At 34.0% G+C, this 18,227-nt stretch overlaps 1 protein-coding gene across 13 annotated transcripts in view; it reads right to left on the reverse strand.

Moving 5' to 3' along the window:
* Positions 1 to 14,231, reverse strand: part of LOC109832968 (glutamate dehydrogenase 1, mitochondrial) — a 15,848-nt gene extending 1,617 nt beyond the window's left edge. The window contains exons 1-8 of one of the 13 annotated variants that reach the window (XM_020400486.1): positions 14,094 to 14,231; positions 11,870 to 11,926; positions 11,625 to 11,755; positions 4,724 to 4,837; positions 2,172 to 2,393; positions 1,978 to 2,052; positions 517 to 633; positions 82 to 332 (exon numbers count right to left, since the gene is read on the reverse strand). In XM_020400486.1, coding sequence (XP_020256075.1) covers positions 82 to 332; positions 517 to 633; positions 1,978 to 2,052; positions 2,172 to 2,393; positions 4,724 to 4,837; positions 11,625 to 11,732 — 887 coding nt within the window. In that variant the 5' untranslated portion in view covers positions 11,733 to 11,755; positions 11,870 to 11,926; positions 14,094 to 14,231. Of the gene's footprint in view, positions 1 to 81; positions 333 to 516; positions 634 to 1,977; positions 2,053 to 2,171; positions 2,394 to 4,723; positions 4,838 to 11,624; positions 11,756 to 11,865; positions 12,599 to 14,005 lie in introns of those variants that run through there. The other 12 variants (XM_020400488.1, XM_020400477.1, XM_020400478.1 and 9 more) reach the window with 12 other exon arrangements.

An 18,227-nucleotide genomic window follows, 5' to 3' on the forward strand; every position in this document is an offset into this window, starting at 1 on the left:
GCCCATAGTGAGTTTAGAATAACCTATTATTTGTCATTTCTAGTTTCAAACAGATAGATAAGGATTCAAGTGTGGAAAGACCTGTTGATGACACCACCAAGTGCTGCTGGAATGAGAACATCACAATCTTCAGTTAGTAATGAGTTGGAATCAATTGCATCACCACCACTGAAACCTTTGATACCACGATTTTTGACAGAATACTTAAGTAAGTTCTCTATGTCTAGACCATTGCTGTGCTTAATTGCTCCTGTGACATCGCTGACTGCAACAACTTTTCCACCAGCTTTGGTGATAAGTTGAGCTGCCCAAGAACCAACATTGCCAAACCCCTGAATTACAATAAAAATCAAGGGGTGGAAAATGAAATGAAAAAGTAGGCAAAACTTATCACATTCTAATAGCAACCTTGTAGATCAGCTAGAAAAATGAGTGTCTTACTTAACAAAGGACATTCTAGCAGTCTCATTCCTTCGTGCAGTAAAAGAAAGATCAATGAGTCTTAAGCATATAAACCTGGATTACAAATCGTTGGCCTGAAATGCCCTTTCCGTATTCTGCCAGCAGCGCTTCTGTTGCAAAAAGGACTCCCCTTCCAGTAGCTGCATCTCTACCCAAAGATCCACCCAGATCCTTCAAGGAAAAAATTATATATATATTTGAGTGGTCGAGACAGGAACACTAATCTTCAATACATACATATGTGGAGAAAAGGAACAAACAGTATGAAGGCTGTTAAGAGGAATGCTAGTTTGGAAACATAAAATAGGATATGTCAAAGTTTCATTTATAGTACAAACGACCAAATCACATGGGTTTATGTTTTCTTATCAGTGAATCAAATAGATAATGGACGTCAGAAGATAGCAAATCTTTTACTTTACTGTCTAGATTATTGAAGCCCGGCAATGAAAGGTGCATGGGTTTCAAAGTGTCCACAGAATCAGTAATTTGTATGCTCCTCATAAATCTAAAGATTTTTATTTTTAACCATCCATTTTGTGTCTATACTTAAAATTATGTGACTTTTGGTTTTCGAACACACTAAATTATATATAGATCAATTTGAACGGAGCTAATTTATATTTAAGTAGCGTGTGGTTGGACGTAAATGAGAAGGATTCAACTATGAGTCCTTCAGAAAGCAGCCATTCGTATAGGGCAGTGCTTTACAGCTCCCTAAGGACAAAATTCAGCTTGTACCTGCCTATTGAGCTACATGGTGACAAACCCCTAAGGTGTTCCGCATTGTGTGGATAAAAAATTACATGCATTGAAGGTTTCTAACTCAAATGTTGACTTTCTCTATATTAACCATGAATTCATTTTTCACATCAATCTTTCACATCATTGGATAAAATCTTCCAAACACATCTAACTTTATCCGCATACCTTTTGTGATATGCATATCAAGGGAGTCCAACAGAAGTGGTCCTTCATGTAGCCTGGCAGGTGGGAAAACATTTGTTTGTTTCTATGGCACTATGAACTGACACTTGTATGTCGGTGAGCGTGTGTAAAAAGAGCGAAAGAGAAAGAAAGAGTTGAATTCAAGTTGCTATGTTTATAAACTCTTCAATACTTCCAAGTCCGAACACCAGGACTGTATGGATAAGCATGCATAGGATACTAGCTAGGATTTCCTTTGTCAATATGCAAATACTTTTCTTATTTCAGAATTTCCTCTGCTAGTAATTCTGGACATCCCAATGTTGTGATTTCACTTTGGGGAAATGGCTCCAAGAATACTGAAAATAAGTGATATTGACAGAAACATTTGCAACTTACTAACCTCCATAATGCTTCAGATGCTACTTTTTGGCCTGCCTATACTTGTTATGTGCCAAAAAGCAACATATTAGGATCATCTTGGAGTCCATAATTAATTTTCATCAACATTATTAATAGGGATAAATCATGTTGTATAAACTTATTTCACAGAGTATAAATAACACTTCTGCAACGTATTGTACTTACAACAGGTTTTCCAGTTACAATTGCAGGAGAGTAGCCGTGGAATTTTGAGTACTCATCAAGTATCCATGCCATTGTCTGTTCCATTTGCAGATAACATGAATTAAGCTCTTACTAAATGATAACGAAAATGTATGCTTTCAATAGCCATAGACATTTAATGAAGAAAGGAAAAATCAAATTAGCAAAATAATAACCTGTGCATTGGTTCCCATATCCGGTGCTGGAACATCAGTGTGAACCCCAATGAGATCATGTATCTTTTGTGTAAAAACTCGGGTGAGCCTTTCAAGCTCAGATAAGCTCAAGTCTCCTGGGCTACATCCAATACCCCCTTTAGCTCCTCCATATGGAATGTTTGCTACAGCTGTCTTCCATGTCATTAATTGTGCTAAGGCATTTACCTCATCTGGATCAACCTGCATTTCATCAATCCTATTCAGAAGTTTTCTCTCATTTATTAAACTAGTGTGCGCCCTGTACAAAGCACGGCTTCTTGTTTTTTAAGCATCGCATTTTGAACTTGTCTTCCTCTAAGTTTTAATACATTTGATTTAATTATTATTCGCTCAAAATTAGAAATTATATACACTCCTATATACTAAAAGAAGGATCTAAGTTTTAATACATTTGATTTAAAAATCATATCTACTCCTCTATACTTGAAGGAGAATCCACATTTAATACATTTAAATTGTTTTACTATTTATAATACAGTAAATTATGGTAGAATAAATAGTAGCTTTAAGTATAAAGGCTCAGATCATGAACAGCATTTCCGAGTAAGTGCAAAATTCGATTCACTGTACATACCGATTGACTGTATTGTTTACTGTAGCATGAACAGTGATTCTTTAGATCCTCCTGTAAATATAGAAGAATAGAAGACTGGAATCGTAACTGAGGTTTTCTTTTTCTTTTTTTTGCGTTAGCCTTTATATTTGCCCTTTTGCCTCGTATGCATAATTCGTACAAGAGACGTTATGCATGATACTGAATCGTTGCAATAAGTAATCATATAGAATGAGACTGCGGATTAATACACATGGAAGAGGAATAAGATCAAAAATACGAGAAGATATGACATTATCCATAAAAGTAATTCATCGAGTTACGTGCTCAAGACACCGGAGGACTATTGCACAATGACACACAAGTGCTCAAGATAAAAATAAGGCTTGAACAGGCTAGAAGGTAAAGGTAATCAAGAAAAGTGTCGAAGTCATCCTCAAACGAGATTATGCGCAAGTAGTACAACTTAGCAACTATTCCACAGCATTGGCTTTTCAACAAACAGGAGGATTAGCAAGTTGCAACGCTCTTGAAAAACTAAAATGGCAGATAAAGTAAGAAAATTATTGAACATTACGTTTTTATAGTGATTATTTGACACCTACTGGTAATGGAACTTCAATGGTATTAAAATCAAAGGAACAAGCTATTTCAGCAGAATAAACAGCAAAGTAATCAAGTGAAGCATGGATAACAGTATTTATCACTGCTGGAGCTGAGGGTTTAGATTGCAGGTTGCAACCGCCACTTGGATTTTTGCTTAGTTGAAAAATGACCTTAGGAGAATAAGAGCTAACTTGTCATAGCTTGACTTCAGATCTTAGTTTGTGAGTTGTGATGAAATTCTGCTAAAACCAGGGACAAAGTTCTGTCATTAGAATGATCCTTCTACTGAAGTTTGCAAATCTTTCTAGGAAAAACTCCAAAGCTAAGCTTTGGGATAAGTATCCACCTCAATTTATATGTATGATAAGCATGATCATGTTTGTTTTGATTCTTTTAGTTTATAACATAGACGTTGCTTTATTTGTTATTCTACTCATAGGGTTCTTCCCATAAAACATCCGTAAGTATCCACGAAACTAAATGCTAGAAGGAAAAATGTATAATTGTGTTATAAAACCTGTATCACAGCCCATGCCTATCAGATTATGATAAACAAAACTCCTGCCAAATAGCCAGGTGAATAATTACCGACATATAGTGATCACAGTGAACCAAGCCGGGATGTGAAACCCTAGTAGCCTGATTTTTTCAACCTCCACTAACCTTGGGCAAAAAGTAAGCTTTTTTTATCTAGGTTTAAGTTTGTAAGTTGAGCCTAATAAAGTACCTGCATGAGGGATAGGTCCAGCACTTGTGGATCAATCTTTTATAAGCATTCAAGCTCCTTAGTTCTAACCTCTGACCGGCCTAGTACATATTTAACCCAACTGAAATGGTTACGCTGCTGCCAGTGGAATCCTTATAACTTATCCGTCTCAAAAGAGAAATTAGCTTTCCACTGAAATTACAGTTACTGTTGGCAAGGTCTGCTGTTACGTGATCCTTCACATGTTTTAACCAACAAAAACTAAAATATAATGCGGCGTGTATATGAAACTAAATTAAAACCAAACACATGTGTTTCTCAGATTTTATTTCTGAATTTAGTAAACCATGGTAAGAAACATATAAAGGATATAAACACTCTCTCCCAAAAATAACATTCAGAAATCTCAATTTATGCAACCATCGTACACGCAAATAACTCCGAGCATGCTACCATATGGCCATATATGAATTCATGAGTATGCTTCTAGAATTATCTGGGTTGATTAATATCTGGAATTGATCTAGAAACAACGTCATGCATCCTTATCATGTTGCAAGGCCAGGTCAGAAATGATACGATCATTGAATGGTAAGATTAGTTATGTTTCAGGATAAAGCAGAAAGAACAGAATCATGAGCAAACCTCAGAGTGGTATCTAATTCCTCCCTTCATAGGGCCTCTAGCATTGTCGTGCTGCACCCTAAATCCAACAAATGATGCCAAAGTACCATCATCTTTGGGAATTGTACACTCAACCTGCATTTAAAATTCATTTGGTGTTACCAAAATATGGGACAAGGGCAATATTTCATATCAAATGATGTATTGCAGAACATTTCAATTATCACACTAGTTAAAAAGTCAACCGTAAAACTACGTGAATTGAGAAGGATAAGTATCAACTAATCAGAGGTCTGAAAAAATGACCATAAAACATCTCTTAACTTCATAATTGGAGCTTACTGAACCCAAAAGCTAGCCAAACAACCAATTTACTAATTAACCATTTCAAAAGGTCTGTATGAATCAGAAATATCTAACAGAATTTAACAATGATGTAGCTAGGGGTGGAAAAGAATCAAATAATTAATAAATAGTTCGATAATTGTTGAAATAACTATTCGGTCATATTTGATTCAGTAGTTCATTTACCACTAAACAAATATTTTTTAGTATTCGAGTTTATTAACGAATAGAATTTAACCAGATGTATATTCAATTCGTTTGTCTATTAAATATTCGTTTAAAATTTGATCACAGCTTATTATTTATATTATTCCACATATAATGTCATATTTTTAACTCATTTATCATTTCTACTTAAGTTTTATATACTGATTTTAAGACTTAAAAAATATTAAATATGTTTTCTAATTAAAATTTTGATTCAAATATAAATCATCATATATTATAAAGGAATAACTTTTATTTATGTATTTTAATATTATTTGAAAATTAATTGTTTAGCGGAATAAATATAATTTGATATTTGATAAGTATTCGTGAATATTCATGAATATTTATCAAATACCAAGTTTTCGAGTTCAAATTCGAAAAAAAACTAGATATATGAATATTAGAGTCCGCATTCGAAGTCAATAATCTATTCCTTTATACAAATAGGAGGATCAGAGAATTCATGTTCATGCTACAGTAAATTGAACAGTAATTCTCTCCCCTCCCATTTGCATAGATATCCGATCAGTTTTCAAAATTCAAAACCCCCTTCTCAGGCTTCTCACCCCGATCCAGAGACAAAAAAAAAAGCAAAAAAAGAAAAAAAAAACCCTCGCTCCATATGAGCTCCCCCCTCTTCCGCATTGATTCCGCTGTCTCCTATCCTCCTCCCCTCCCTCCGCCGCCTTCTCCGGCGGTGGCGCCATCTTCGAGCTCGACATCTTCTCAACCGACACAGATCCAAACCCTAACCCTAACCCTAGCCCAAGCTCAAGCCCTAGCACCTCTATCCACCACCATTCCCCTCTAAACCCTAGCCTAACTCCAGCACGAGCAGATCGCCGCTCTCGCCGTTCCATCGGGAGCGCAACTTTGGCATCCTCGCCGCTTTGCCGGAGGATTCCAAGGCCAGAAGCCCTAACCCTAAGTTCCTCCAGCTGCTCGCTCTCCCCCCTCTCTCGAAATCCCCAGCTGCTCGCTCTCTCGCCTCCCCAATCGAGCCGAGGATGAAGAGATGAAGCGAGGAGGAGCTCGAGGGCTCAGCGCCCGAGCAACGGAGGCGGAGGAAACGACGAGCTCAACCCTCTTCTCTCCTTGCTCATCCTTCCGCATTCGCTGCGACAGACACGTCGCTATGAGTTGGGTTTCGTCGCTATTTTTCCATCTCAGTGTTTGGTGAATTCCCTGAACGACCCATTTTTGGAATTTTGCAGATTTTGATCCAATTTTGTGCAGATTTTGATCCAATTTTGGTGGGAGATGAAACTGTCACTGTCATATTCTGTAAGTGTTTTCCTTCTCTCTTTTGTTAAAAATGAATTTATTGGGAGAATGTTGGAAAATGTTTTAAGCTTAATGATTAAAGTAAAAAAAATCCGTTTTTGGGACTTTAAGAACTGATGTTAGTAATTTTTGATATTCAATTTGTTCATTTTGATGCAATTATAACTCAAAAGAATATGATCAAAGACTATATTATGATTAGGAAAGAGTAAAAAAACTTCAAATCAGTTCAGAGAAAATTTATTAGTTCCAGAAAAATTACTTTATTTACCAGTCTATTTGATTTGTGGGTTTTGTCATTTTAACCTATTTATTTTATTTCCAATTGAACTGTTAAAAAAAATCTGATGGAACTTTAAATTATTACTCCAAACCAAATGATGAGTTTTCTTTCATTTTTAATTTATTAGTTATTAGTTATACCCTCTCTCATTTTTATTTAAAATGTGATGGGTTTAGAACATGTTAGAGGATATATATTGAAGAATTAATTAATATTAGCTACTTATTTTTGTTGTAACTGCTGAAAATAACCATCTTTCCGGATATGATACGGCACAAAGCATTAATTATATCACTCCTATATCATTCATAGATCCAACAATCTATTTATATATTTATGTATCTATATGATGTAATGAATTCTAATTGTACCCACTTTTAAAGATTTCATTTTGTTGATTAGTATCATTTGTTTATTATGTAAATGATTAGAGTCATTTATTTTCTTAGTATTAGAGATGATTGCTGTCATTTTTTAGTAGACCATGCATCATTTTTTATTAAATATGAAGAGTTTCGTGGGCTAACTATTTAATTATTTGGTGAAAGTTGAGGAGGGACATGGGCTTATGTTGAATTGATAGGCAATGGTTTGCAGGAGGAGGAAGTGTTATTACTCTATATTTCCCTTTCTCGAGGTTTGCTTGATTTATGTTTTAATGCAAGTTACTTCATATAACTTAAATTTCAAGCTAATACAAAGGTTTGATCTTGATCTGAGATCTTCATTATTTTACTTTTGATTTGATATGCTAACTGTGAATTATGTTATGTTAAAATTGTGCAAATATATGAAATTGTGAATGTGGTTGAAGTTGAATTTCTAGCTGATTTTATCATGAATTTGTAGCTGATTTTATCATTTGTACCAACTATTATTTGCCTTCACCTAAAAGAGTTATTAATGTGCTGTGGAGTACCTCGAGATGCATGAAACCACTTGGTTGAGTTGTTGGTTAGGTGGTTATAAGTAAAGGTTAGCCTTGAGCTCATACTAATTAGACTCTTAAGTGATTCAGTTTCTGCCACAATGAAGTTTATGAAGCTTGGGTGCTTGGGTCAAAGCCTGATTCTTTTCAGGATGACGACGACGGCGTAAGGTGAGATTTTTTATTAAGAATTTTTAATTTTTTTCCCTTGGTTCTTTATTAAGAATTTATTGGGAGAATGTTGGGAAATGTTTGAAAGTTAATGATCACAAGTAAAAAGCGATTGAGGGACTTTAAGAACCATATTAATTTCTGATATTTAATTTTTTTCATTTTGATGCAAATGTGACTCAAGAGAATATGATCGAAAACTATATTTTGGTTAGTGAAGGGTTAAAAAAGTGTAAATTAAACTTGGTGCAACTTGAAGAATGTGTAAAAGATTCATTTTGATGGAAACCTTCAATTTCAGATTGTATTTTGATGGAAACCTTCAATTTCAGATTGTATTTTGATGGAAATATTATTACTCCATGAATTATTTAATTTACGTGCCTATATGATTATTGAGTTTTACTATTTTAATTTCTTTGTTTTTTCCAAATTGAATTCTAAAAATCTGATGGAACTGTAGATTTTGAATCCAAAATAAACAATGGGTTATCTTTCCTTTTTGAATTTACTAATTAAATTCTCTCATTTCATTTAAAATTTGATGGGTTAACTTGCTCTTAATGCGAACTGTAGATTTTGAATCCAAAATAAACAATGGGTTATCTTTCCTTTTTGAATTTACTAATTAAATTCTCTCATTTCATTTAAAATTTGATGGGTTAACTTGCTCTTAATGCCTCGAAATGCAACTTTTTTTGGCAAATGACAATCATGACATATTCTTGAATTACTTTACCTTGTGATTATGAAGCGACAATGGATTGAAAGGTGCTCACATTCTTCATCCTTCATGTTTAGGTTGAAGTTGTGTCTTTTGTAGTCTTTTTCTTCAATAATTCAATGTTTGATTTGATTTGATTCAAGGGTTATAGAGATGGTATGTCAGATTAAATATGGAGAGTGATGGTGAGGAGCAGTTGTTGATCCATTTACTCAACTTACGCTGCACTTAGATTGTTATCAAAGGGCCAGAAGGGGAAGGTACACTTGAATCTCTTAAATGGAATTATGTTTCTGCTGACATTGTAATTAACATACAATAAGCCCTACCAACATGAATTTTTTGCCCAGTTTTTGTTGTAGTTTTTGTTAAAATTCTAAGTATTACTTTAGTTTTTTGGTTTTTTTAATATTAATCCTTAAGATCTTTAATTTTTGAAATTAGTCATTCAAAAATTTGTAATTGCTATCAGGTCCCCACTTTCTTAGGAACTAATATTGGAATAAGCGTTTAGTTCTTTATATCTGAAGAAGAAACTTAATACAGCTTAAAAACAGAGGGATCTAACAGTAATTTTAGTGATTTGCAAGACTATATTTCAAAATATTAAAGATTCTAGGGACTAATATAGAAAAAATCTTTAAGTTTTCAGATCTCTTTGATGCTTCTATGTTTCTTCTTATCTTTAAATTTTCCTATTCTTGATTTTACTTCTTTAAGAGAATTTAGTTTGATTTTTGGAGCTGGATGTTAGGAAGATTTGAGCATTCCCAAAAAATTAATAGATTTTAGTTTGACTTTGAGTGTCATTCTTAAAAAAAACTTTCTTTTTTTTGGGTGGAAGAAAAATCTTACCGCTATGTTTGATCAGGTGGCGCTATTGTCGAAAGTTTGTATCTTGGTTGTTTTCTCTGGGCTTTGTGATGATTTTTTAAATCTTACAGGTTGATTTTTTTTTTTAATTTTTTTAGACTCGAAGGTTTTGTTGAGGGGAAATAAACCTAATGTTAAATGTTTCTTCCCAAGTGGTTCTTACAGATTGATGTTAACCAATCACAATTCATTATATTTTATTTACTAATTGGTTGTTACAGTTTGTACATTCAGTTACTAAGTAGCTATGTGAGTTAGTGATTGAGAGATAACTGTTGGAATTGTATCTAAGTTTTCTTCTGAAATCTGTAATAATATTAGTAGTGCTTCTAGCTTTTTAGGAACTATGAAATGCTACTTCTCACGTAAATGTTGCCACTGCAACTCAAAATTTGTGTTATAAATTAGTATAATTGTGAAGACTGTAATGTGAATATAATTTGCCATTCTTTCTCTTATTTACTATAAGAATTGTATAACTATTCTCTGTAATAAATTTCAAAGTATGTCTTTTATAGTAACCAGTCTTTTATTTTCAGATTTGTTGATTGACCTTCACAAATTGCTCACAATTCTCTATCTCAAGATTTCCTCTTTGAAAAGAAGAAAACTGCAGGTATTTTCTCTGATTTCATTTTGTTAGGGTTTTTTTGCATAAGAAGTACTTTTTTAAGTTAGTTTCTAGAGGAATTGATTGAAATATAAATCATGGTGATGAATTTGATCTAAATTCTAATCTTTTGCACCTTAGATTGCTGGTTTTTGGATTATTTAGTTACTTCTTTTAGCATAGTGAAGACGCTAATTTCTATTTATAATGATTAAATTTGATTTAGCTAATCTTAATAGTGCCTAATTCTGATCATATCCCAACCCTCATGTTTAAACTTGATTTAGGTAATCTTTTTTGATTTTTTTAATGAAGATTTTGTTGCTAAGTTTTAATGGGTTTTGTTTGTTTGTGGGTTAGGGATTGGAGATTGATTACGTCAGAGATGATGATGGATGGATCGAATCGGAGGGTCAACTCGGTTCATAACAGTTATGAAACAGTAATTTTATTTCACTTTTCAATTATAAAAGTTAAATAAATATTTTCACACATTTATGCACTGAAAAGATTGACCTTTATTGTGCTATTTCGGTTTCAGTTTTGAGTAGTTATTTGATCTTTAAAATTTTGGTTAATGATGCTAAGGATGGTATAACCATGAAGATAAAAGCTAAAGTTTCTAAATTTCTTCAATGATTGGTTGTCACTCAAGTGACTGACTCATGGATATATGTTATATTGAATGTAGAGTTTTGTTGCTGTATTGTTTTACTAGGCCATTATATGTGAGTTGTTAGAGTAGTATTGTTATATTTGCACTATACAATATTATTAGGCATCTATTTTTCAAATGCAACTCATTTGAAGTTCTTCATAGTTGCTGGCTGTAAGAATCAGTTTGTATAAAAATAAAATTGAGATCAAACAACATTAAGGAATTGTGACTTAATTACATGTAAATGCAACATAATGCTCTATCCCTTATCTCACGAATTTAATCAATTTACTACTTATAGTTGAACCCTCAAATAATATTTTTGTTATTTTTCGAAGGTGTTTTCCCTTTCAAAATTGGTTATAATTGAACCCTTTTATTCATTCTATTTTACCCTTTTAAAACTAAGAGGAGGGGTGTTTCAAGTGCAATGGTAGAAAAGAGGCGAGGGCCGTGCTTGGCACGGGGTATATACTAGTTTTAAACAAATACAAATACGAACACTTTAGTATTCAATTCGATTTGATCGTTTACCACCCCTAGATGTAGCATCTCATGCACCAAGCAGAAAGAAAAACTTTAGCCACTTAACCAGCATCAAACCGATTGGATCAATTACAATATTGTTCGCACGCCTATTAATCAATGTCTGGAAAGTGCAACATTTTAAAAATCTAAAGGCTTCTGAAAATGTTGTGGAATCCATAACCAAGCATTTATATGAGCATTTAAGCTACCATACAAGGTTGATAGAGGCTAAATGACCTGATTAATGCATGAACTTCAGAAAATGTACTTCCAAAATAATGTTTTAGGGACAAAAGTGATTGAATCACCTTGATCTCCCTGAATGGGATGAGTAAGCTCTTTTCCAGCTTAGAGTCCAATCCCAACAGCTTAGCTGCCTGCTTGAAGTTCCTACTGGTGGCCGCTAGTGCATTCATAGTTCCTCTTCAGAGCCTGATCACTTGAAAAACACAAACAATACACAACAGAACTCCAATAAGCTGAAAAAATGATCCAATTTAAGAACTACTTCTACCACAGCCTTTAACAAATTTTGAGGGCATGACTTACCTACCCACAAGGGCGGAAAATAAATTGCTGCTGCAATCTCGACTTTAATGCAAAGAAAAACCTATGAACAGGAGGAAGTTGGTTATGGGACTTTCACTTGAAATAAATAGGAGAGATGCCAAGAAAGGGGGAGGAAGCTCACAAAAATAAAGCAGGAAATTCTGGTAAGGCTAATGCCAATGCATCACATGTTGATCTTTTTAGAAATTAATACATAACAGAAGATTGGCACATCTATCCTACAATTAAATATTTATTAGTCAATATAGCCTGATAACAAAGACAAAATCAGGGTGTGGTCACCTCCAGTGACCTTGAGGTATCACTTACCTCATACAGTCTGGATTAAGTGAAAGATGGCAGACCAAGATTGAAGTAGTTAAAGAGGTGAGCTTATCAAAGGTTGATAATGGATAAATGGGTCCACCATTTAGATTAGAGAAAAAAAATTTGCCAACCTATTTTTAAAGAGAGAGAAGGAAATTTTTTTTAAGAGGATAAAAAGTATTTTTGAGGTGGTGTAACAGTAAGGAATGATGGATATGAGGTAGAAGCTCAATTTGTCAAATGAATTACCAAGAGATAAGAGTGGAGAGATCCACACATATTGATGGGACTAGCAAGGTGGGCATCACCACATGGCTATTTATTGGTAGTTCGTTTAGTAAATGAGCTGTCACTTCATGCCCATTATTTCCGTGATATAAATATTTTCAAGGGATGAATACAGTCACTAGTAGGGACGCTAAATCAAAATTTACCTTCATCTTATTGCAGGTTGACAAAGATATTTGGCTCTATCCAAAATCACCTAATCTAACAGTGTATAAAGAATCAGATCCTTTGGTGTGCAGCACATGCAATGCAAGTAACTTATATATTGAAAGTTCGGTATTCATTCACCTTTAGAAAAGCAAGACAAAGTTGCCAACATGTACGTAAAACATAAAACAAAAGACGCAAACAATGTTTGTAGACATTTCTCCCTGGATGAGGGTCATGTGCTTTATTTAAACACACTAACTACAACAAAAATAAAAGACTAATCAATTTCTGTAGGTAGGTTCTAAATTCCTCCTGCACTTTCAGCTTTGCAATGGACCACCTTCTCCTCATCTATGAGTTTCATAATGACGGAGATTTAATACTACGTAGTTCTTGATTGATGAAGTTTATTTAAGAGATAAGGGTTATAAAATAGATGTAATCTTAGTAATTAATACAAATTTAGAATCTTTCATGGGAAATGGTGGCCACTTTAATAAGAATCGCTATGCACCGCCTAAATCATAAGAAATAACACTACAGGCACACCCTTCCACCACACCTTGGGGCACACCCCTCTCACAGTTACAGTGCACGGGCCCACTTTAGATTTTTTTAAAAATCTAAAGTGGGCCCCGTGCACTGTAGCTGTGAGAGGGGTGTGCCCCAAGGTGTGGTGGAAGGGTGTGCCTGTAGTACCACTCAATCATAAGGACCTTCAGCCCAAAACATACTTTGTAAATCCCAGCAGTAGTAACACTCCCAAATATGACTCTCTCTCTCTCTCTCTCAAAATCTTCTACCAGGACCACATCCTCTCACTATCATCGTCCTTACTATACTCACCTAAAATCACAGCCAAAATTATTCAAGAACGCGCTTTTTCATAGGCACTGTTATTAAGCTATTTTCATGGGCACTGTTATTAAGCTATTTTCTATAAATTGAAGTCCAACCAAACAAAAGAAAAAGAAAATAACATATTTTCTATAAAGTTAGAAACTTTTCCGTACTTTGAACCAAACAAAGAAATAATCAAAACAAAAAAATATGGTACTCTTTTGAGTTCTATAAATTTTTCCTACAAATTTTATAGAAATACAAGAAAATTAAATTTTGAATACTTTTCTTTTTTCTCTTTTTTATAGAAATTGAACCAAACAGCCCAAAATTTGGTCTACGTAGATCAGCACATGCCCAAAATAAAGTTTAAAAAGAAATTGTGGGGTCCATTTCTGCTGCAGATCACATTATCACGAATAATTCTAAGCAAATGTCAGTATTAAAGTAAAAACCAAGCACTAAACAATCCCCAAGTGGACATGGAGACACGTCAGCAACGATCAAAACAAGGGTTTCAGAAATTGAAAATTACCTGATCTCAGCAGCTACCTCCACCGATCTCGAACCCTAAAAATCCAAATTAATCAAAAAATAACCAAAGAGGATCAAATATCACAAACCTATAGACTTCAATTTCTTTTCTCTCTCAAAAATTTGGTGATGAAATGGGAGAATTTATACAGATCGAGAGAGGGGGGGCAGATTCGAGGAGAATTCGATGCTGGTGCTTGTTCTTGCCAGTTGAGCTGATGCTGGTTTTTTTTTTTTTTTTTGTGGGGGGGTGGCCGGGGTTTAGGGCGGGGGCCCATCTGTATGTAGGGAAGCAGAGGAATTAGCGGCGAGAGTACAAAGTCACGTGGATGATGACGCGCTTGAGACCATTACGGCAGGCGACGGCCTAAGAGGGCCGAGTGGGATCCAGATCGAATGTCCACTTTGAGGAAAGCCCATTCGATCTGGACCTTCGTGCGAGCCCAATTTGTTTCGGAATGTTGCGGGAAAGAGAGGTGACTTGACTAGCTATAGAATTTAGAGATTTTGTCAAATTAGACCCTAATTCTTTCTAAATTGTATATGAAACCCCAAATCTCCATATTTCTAATTTAAATTCCTGATACTGTTAAATTTTTTTAGTCAAATCCCACGGTTTAATATTGTCCACATTTTTTTCATAGCGTAGTTAAACTATTGAAATTAATAGATTTCTGTTGTAAATATAAATACAATGAATGTGGACATTACTAGAAGAAGACTCTTCACCTACTTGTGACTTTTAGTATTCTCTTCCACATCTATATAATGTAATCCATTGAAGACAAAATGATGGAGGAGAAATGAAGATGAATAAAATGAGATGATCACTTTCTCCCTATCTCTTTTCTTGTTTATTTACTTTTACATTTCATGTTCGATTCTTACTTTTGATATGTGGTGTATGTAGATACAACAACGAGATTACAACACGTTATCAGCACGAAAGCTCTAGCTATCCGGTACGTAATCGTCCGTTGGTGCTAAGAGATATTTTGGTGTACACCTCTTACGAGTTAATAAAGTGAGCATGATACTCCTTATATACATTTTTCTTTAATTTGTTTTTAATAGTCACAGTTGATTAAAGCTATAGTTATTTGATAATAACCTCCCCCTAGTTCAACTACCGGGACATTTTTGCAGTTATATGTGGATGTTTCTTTTTGTAGAGTTTTGATACAGTTGAAAAACTAGGTTGAGAAATAATCATCAATTGATTGTTCTGATACATTATTTGTGGATAAAATAGAGTAATGTTTAATCATATTAAAATAGCGCAGATGTGACTTAATTCATTTTTCACATACATTTTGTTCATATAAATTATTAAGAAGAAATTGATGGACATTTTCTATTGGTATATTGTTTTAATTCTATACTATGAGATCATTCCTTTTTTCCAACACTAGTTTCAAATGAAGAGATAGTTAAAGATTTCAAGATTGTTTCTACCTTTTCATAATTCTTCTTGGTTTCCTCTGGTTAAGAATTCATGGAATTATATTTTAAAAGCCTGTTTGTGTGACAATCAAGTGATGTTATTATCTGCAATATTAGACATTAAAATAACTTACTTGTGCTTGTGCTTGTTGTCTGGATTTAAAAGAAACTTTGTACTTGGTTATTTTACATTCTACAAAATTAAAAGTAATTTAACATTTATTTTAAGTAAAAACATCATGCCTGTTTGCCTGAAGCAAACCCTGAAAGATGAAAAATATTCATGCATTCCCTCTTTCTGTGATGTAATGGTTACAATTAATTACAATGTGCATAATTATATTAGGAACTCTATCTATTCTTCTCTTATTTATATTGACACTTATATCTTCTATTGCTCAGCATAAAATGTCATGCTTGTATAATGTTTCTAATCCTTGGATGGTGATATTGGAACATAAACTGCACATCCGAAAACATTTATGATGTATTTCATGTTCGACTTTTTCATACTTGATTTTGGTGATTTTGGTGATCTTATTAAAATGTGAATATTTCTAATTTCTCATGTACTAATCTTTCGTCCCCATGATTAGTGCACTGTGATATATGATAGTAATTATTACTTGGCATCGAACGTTCATTTTTTTTACTGGACACACCTGTGATTTTTGCACGATTATATCTCTTGATTCTTTAAGTATCTTTGTCCAGAAGACAAACACTTTAAATTTTTCTCTCTATCAATTAAGACGTGAAAAATTAATACCTCAGTGAAAAAGTATTCACTTTTCTGGGCAATCCCTGAAGGATCGCTTTGATCTATGAAAACCAATTCCCTCAAACGTAACTGGCAGACTGAATCAGAACTTTTTGGATTTCAAATACATGACTAAATATGATTCAGCTCTGTACCAAATTATCTAGCAGCTGAAACTTTATAAGCATAACTGATCAAAAAATTTGTTTCCCTATTCCACGCAAATAATATTGTACTCCAGCAGCAGTACATGACCAAGAATTGCACTTAGCATTCTGAATTGATTAGTAGTTGCAGAGAAACACAATCAATTGATGATTAGAAATCACAATGTCAGACTAGTTGGCTTACGAGTTGTGTTTGTATCACATGCTACAATTCAGAAAATTACTTATACGCGTGGACAAGGGGGAGGCTATGAACATAGTAGGAGATCTTATCCTGTAGCCATTTTTGGATTTTAAACCCTCGACTGAATACAATTCAACAAGTAACCTTGTACTCTTACAATAGTACAACTAAAAATTATATTAAGCATTATGAACTAATCCTTGTATTAGTAGTTGTTAAAAACACAACCAGCTGTTGTGAGAAACCATAATGCAAGTTTAATTGGTTCAGTCGTAGTGCCTGAAGCACATGTCATAATTCAAACTAATATTCATAAGCTTGGACGAGGGGGAGGTAGTGGATCTTATTGAGGTGGTCAAGGTAAACTATTTGGTTTTTCTATATTTGGATTATATGCATTTGTCAGACAATTTTAATTTATCTTGATTTTGCTTTAAACTCTTGTGAACCTATGTGGTTTTTATTCATATGTGTATATTTTAGAATTTGTCTGACCTAAAATACACCATGTTACGATAAGTTTGAGATTTAGGGACCCAAATTCTTTTAAACTCTGGCATGAGCGATTGGGTCATCTTGGGCAAAATATGATTCGTCGGATTTTCTTAAATTAAATGGGGCATTCAAACCAAATCCGACCAACCGTATATCACAATTTTCCCCCTTTATCTAATACGTGGTGAAGAAGCGAAACATTTCCCATCTGCGTATTATTTATTTGCAGTCCATGTTTCTATATCACCACCATAGCGTACCTCTATGGGACCTCGGTGAATGTACATACATTATTTATGAAACTTCGTCAATAATTTAGTACCTATAGCCCATGTTAGGGGATCAATTTACAATTTAGTACGCTGACTGTATTTTTATTAAAGATCAATTCTCGACATTAGGGGGAGATTAGTGCCCAAAATACAAAGATCAATTCTCGACATTAGGGGGAGATTAGTGCCCAAAATACAAAATAATATCAAGAAATTCCATTGGTGAAAAAGATCTTCAATATTTATATCCACGTACTAGTCAAACTGAACCAGAAGTTCACATGATAATCTGCCAAAAAAAAAAAAAGAGTGACTAAGCCCCATATTCATGTTGAATATATCATTAATGATTTGGTATGCCAGAAGCATATTGTGCCAGAAGCATATAAAACATGTTAGTGTAAAAGATAAAAGTCCGCGGCAAACTAAATTATATATAGAAAGACAGTCACTCCCATAACCTCCGGAGAAGAGGTTCATCCTGAAGATGGAATCTCCAGTAAATTGCACGTGCACTTGATAATCATAATATTGGAGATGCGGAACGGCCAAATCCAATTGTTAAGGGAAATGACAAGGATTTGGTTAACATAAAATAAGAATTAAAGTGGCCACGAATTTGTGAAAAAAGGAGAAATATATAATAGAAATATAAAAGTTGTCGACAACATAGTTGCCTCTACAGTTGCTCTTACTATCTCCGAAAATAATCTAGATCCAGAACCTAAGTCGGAAATAGAGTGCTTGAAGCATTCGGACTAGGTAAGATGGAAAGTGGCAATTGAGGCTGAGCTGAACTCGCTAAAGTATTTTGAACCTGTAGTTCATATATCCCTGCAGGATATATATATGGGTCTTCGTAAGAAAAATAAATGAGAATTGTAAGGTGGTGAGATATAAAG

The sequence above is a fragment of the Asparagus officinalis genome, chromosome 3, assembly GCF_001876935.1.
Source record: "Asparagus officinalis chromosome 3, Aspof.V1, whole genome shotgun sequence".
Classification (NCBI taxonomy): domain Eukaryota; kingdom Viridiplantae; phylum Streptophyta; class Magnoliopsida; order Asparagales; family Asparagaceae; genus Asparagus; species Asparagus officinalis.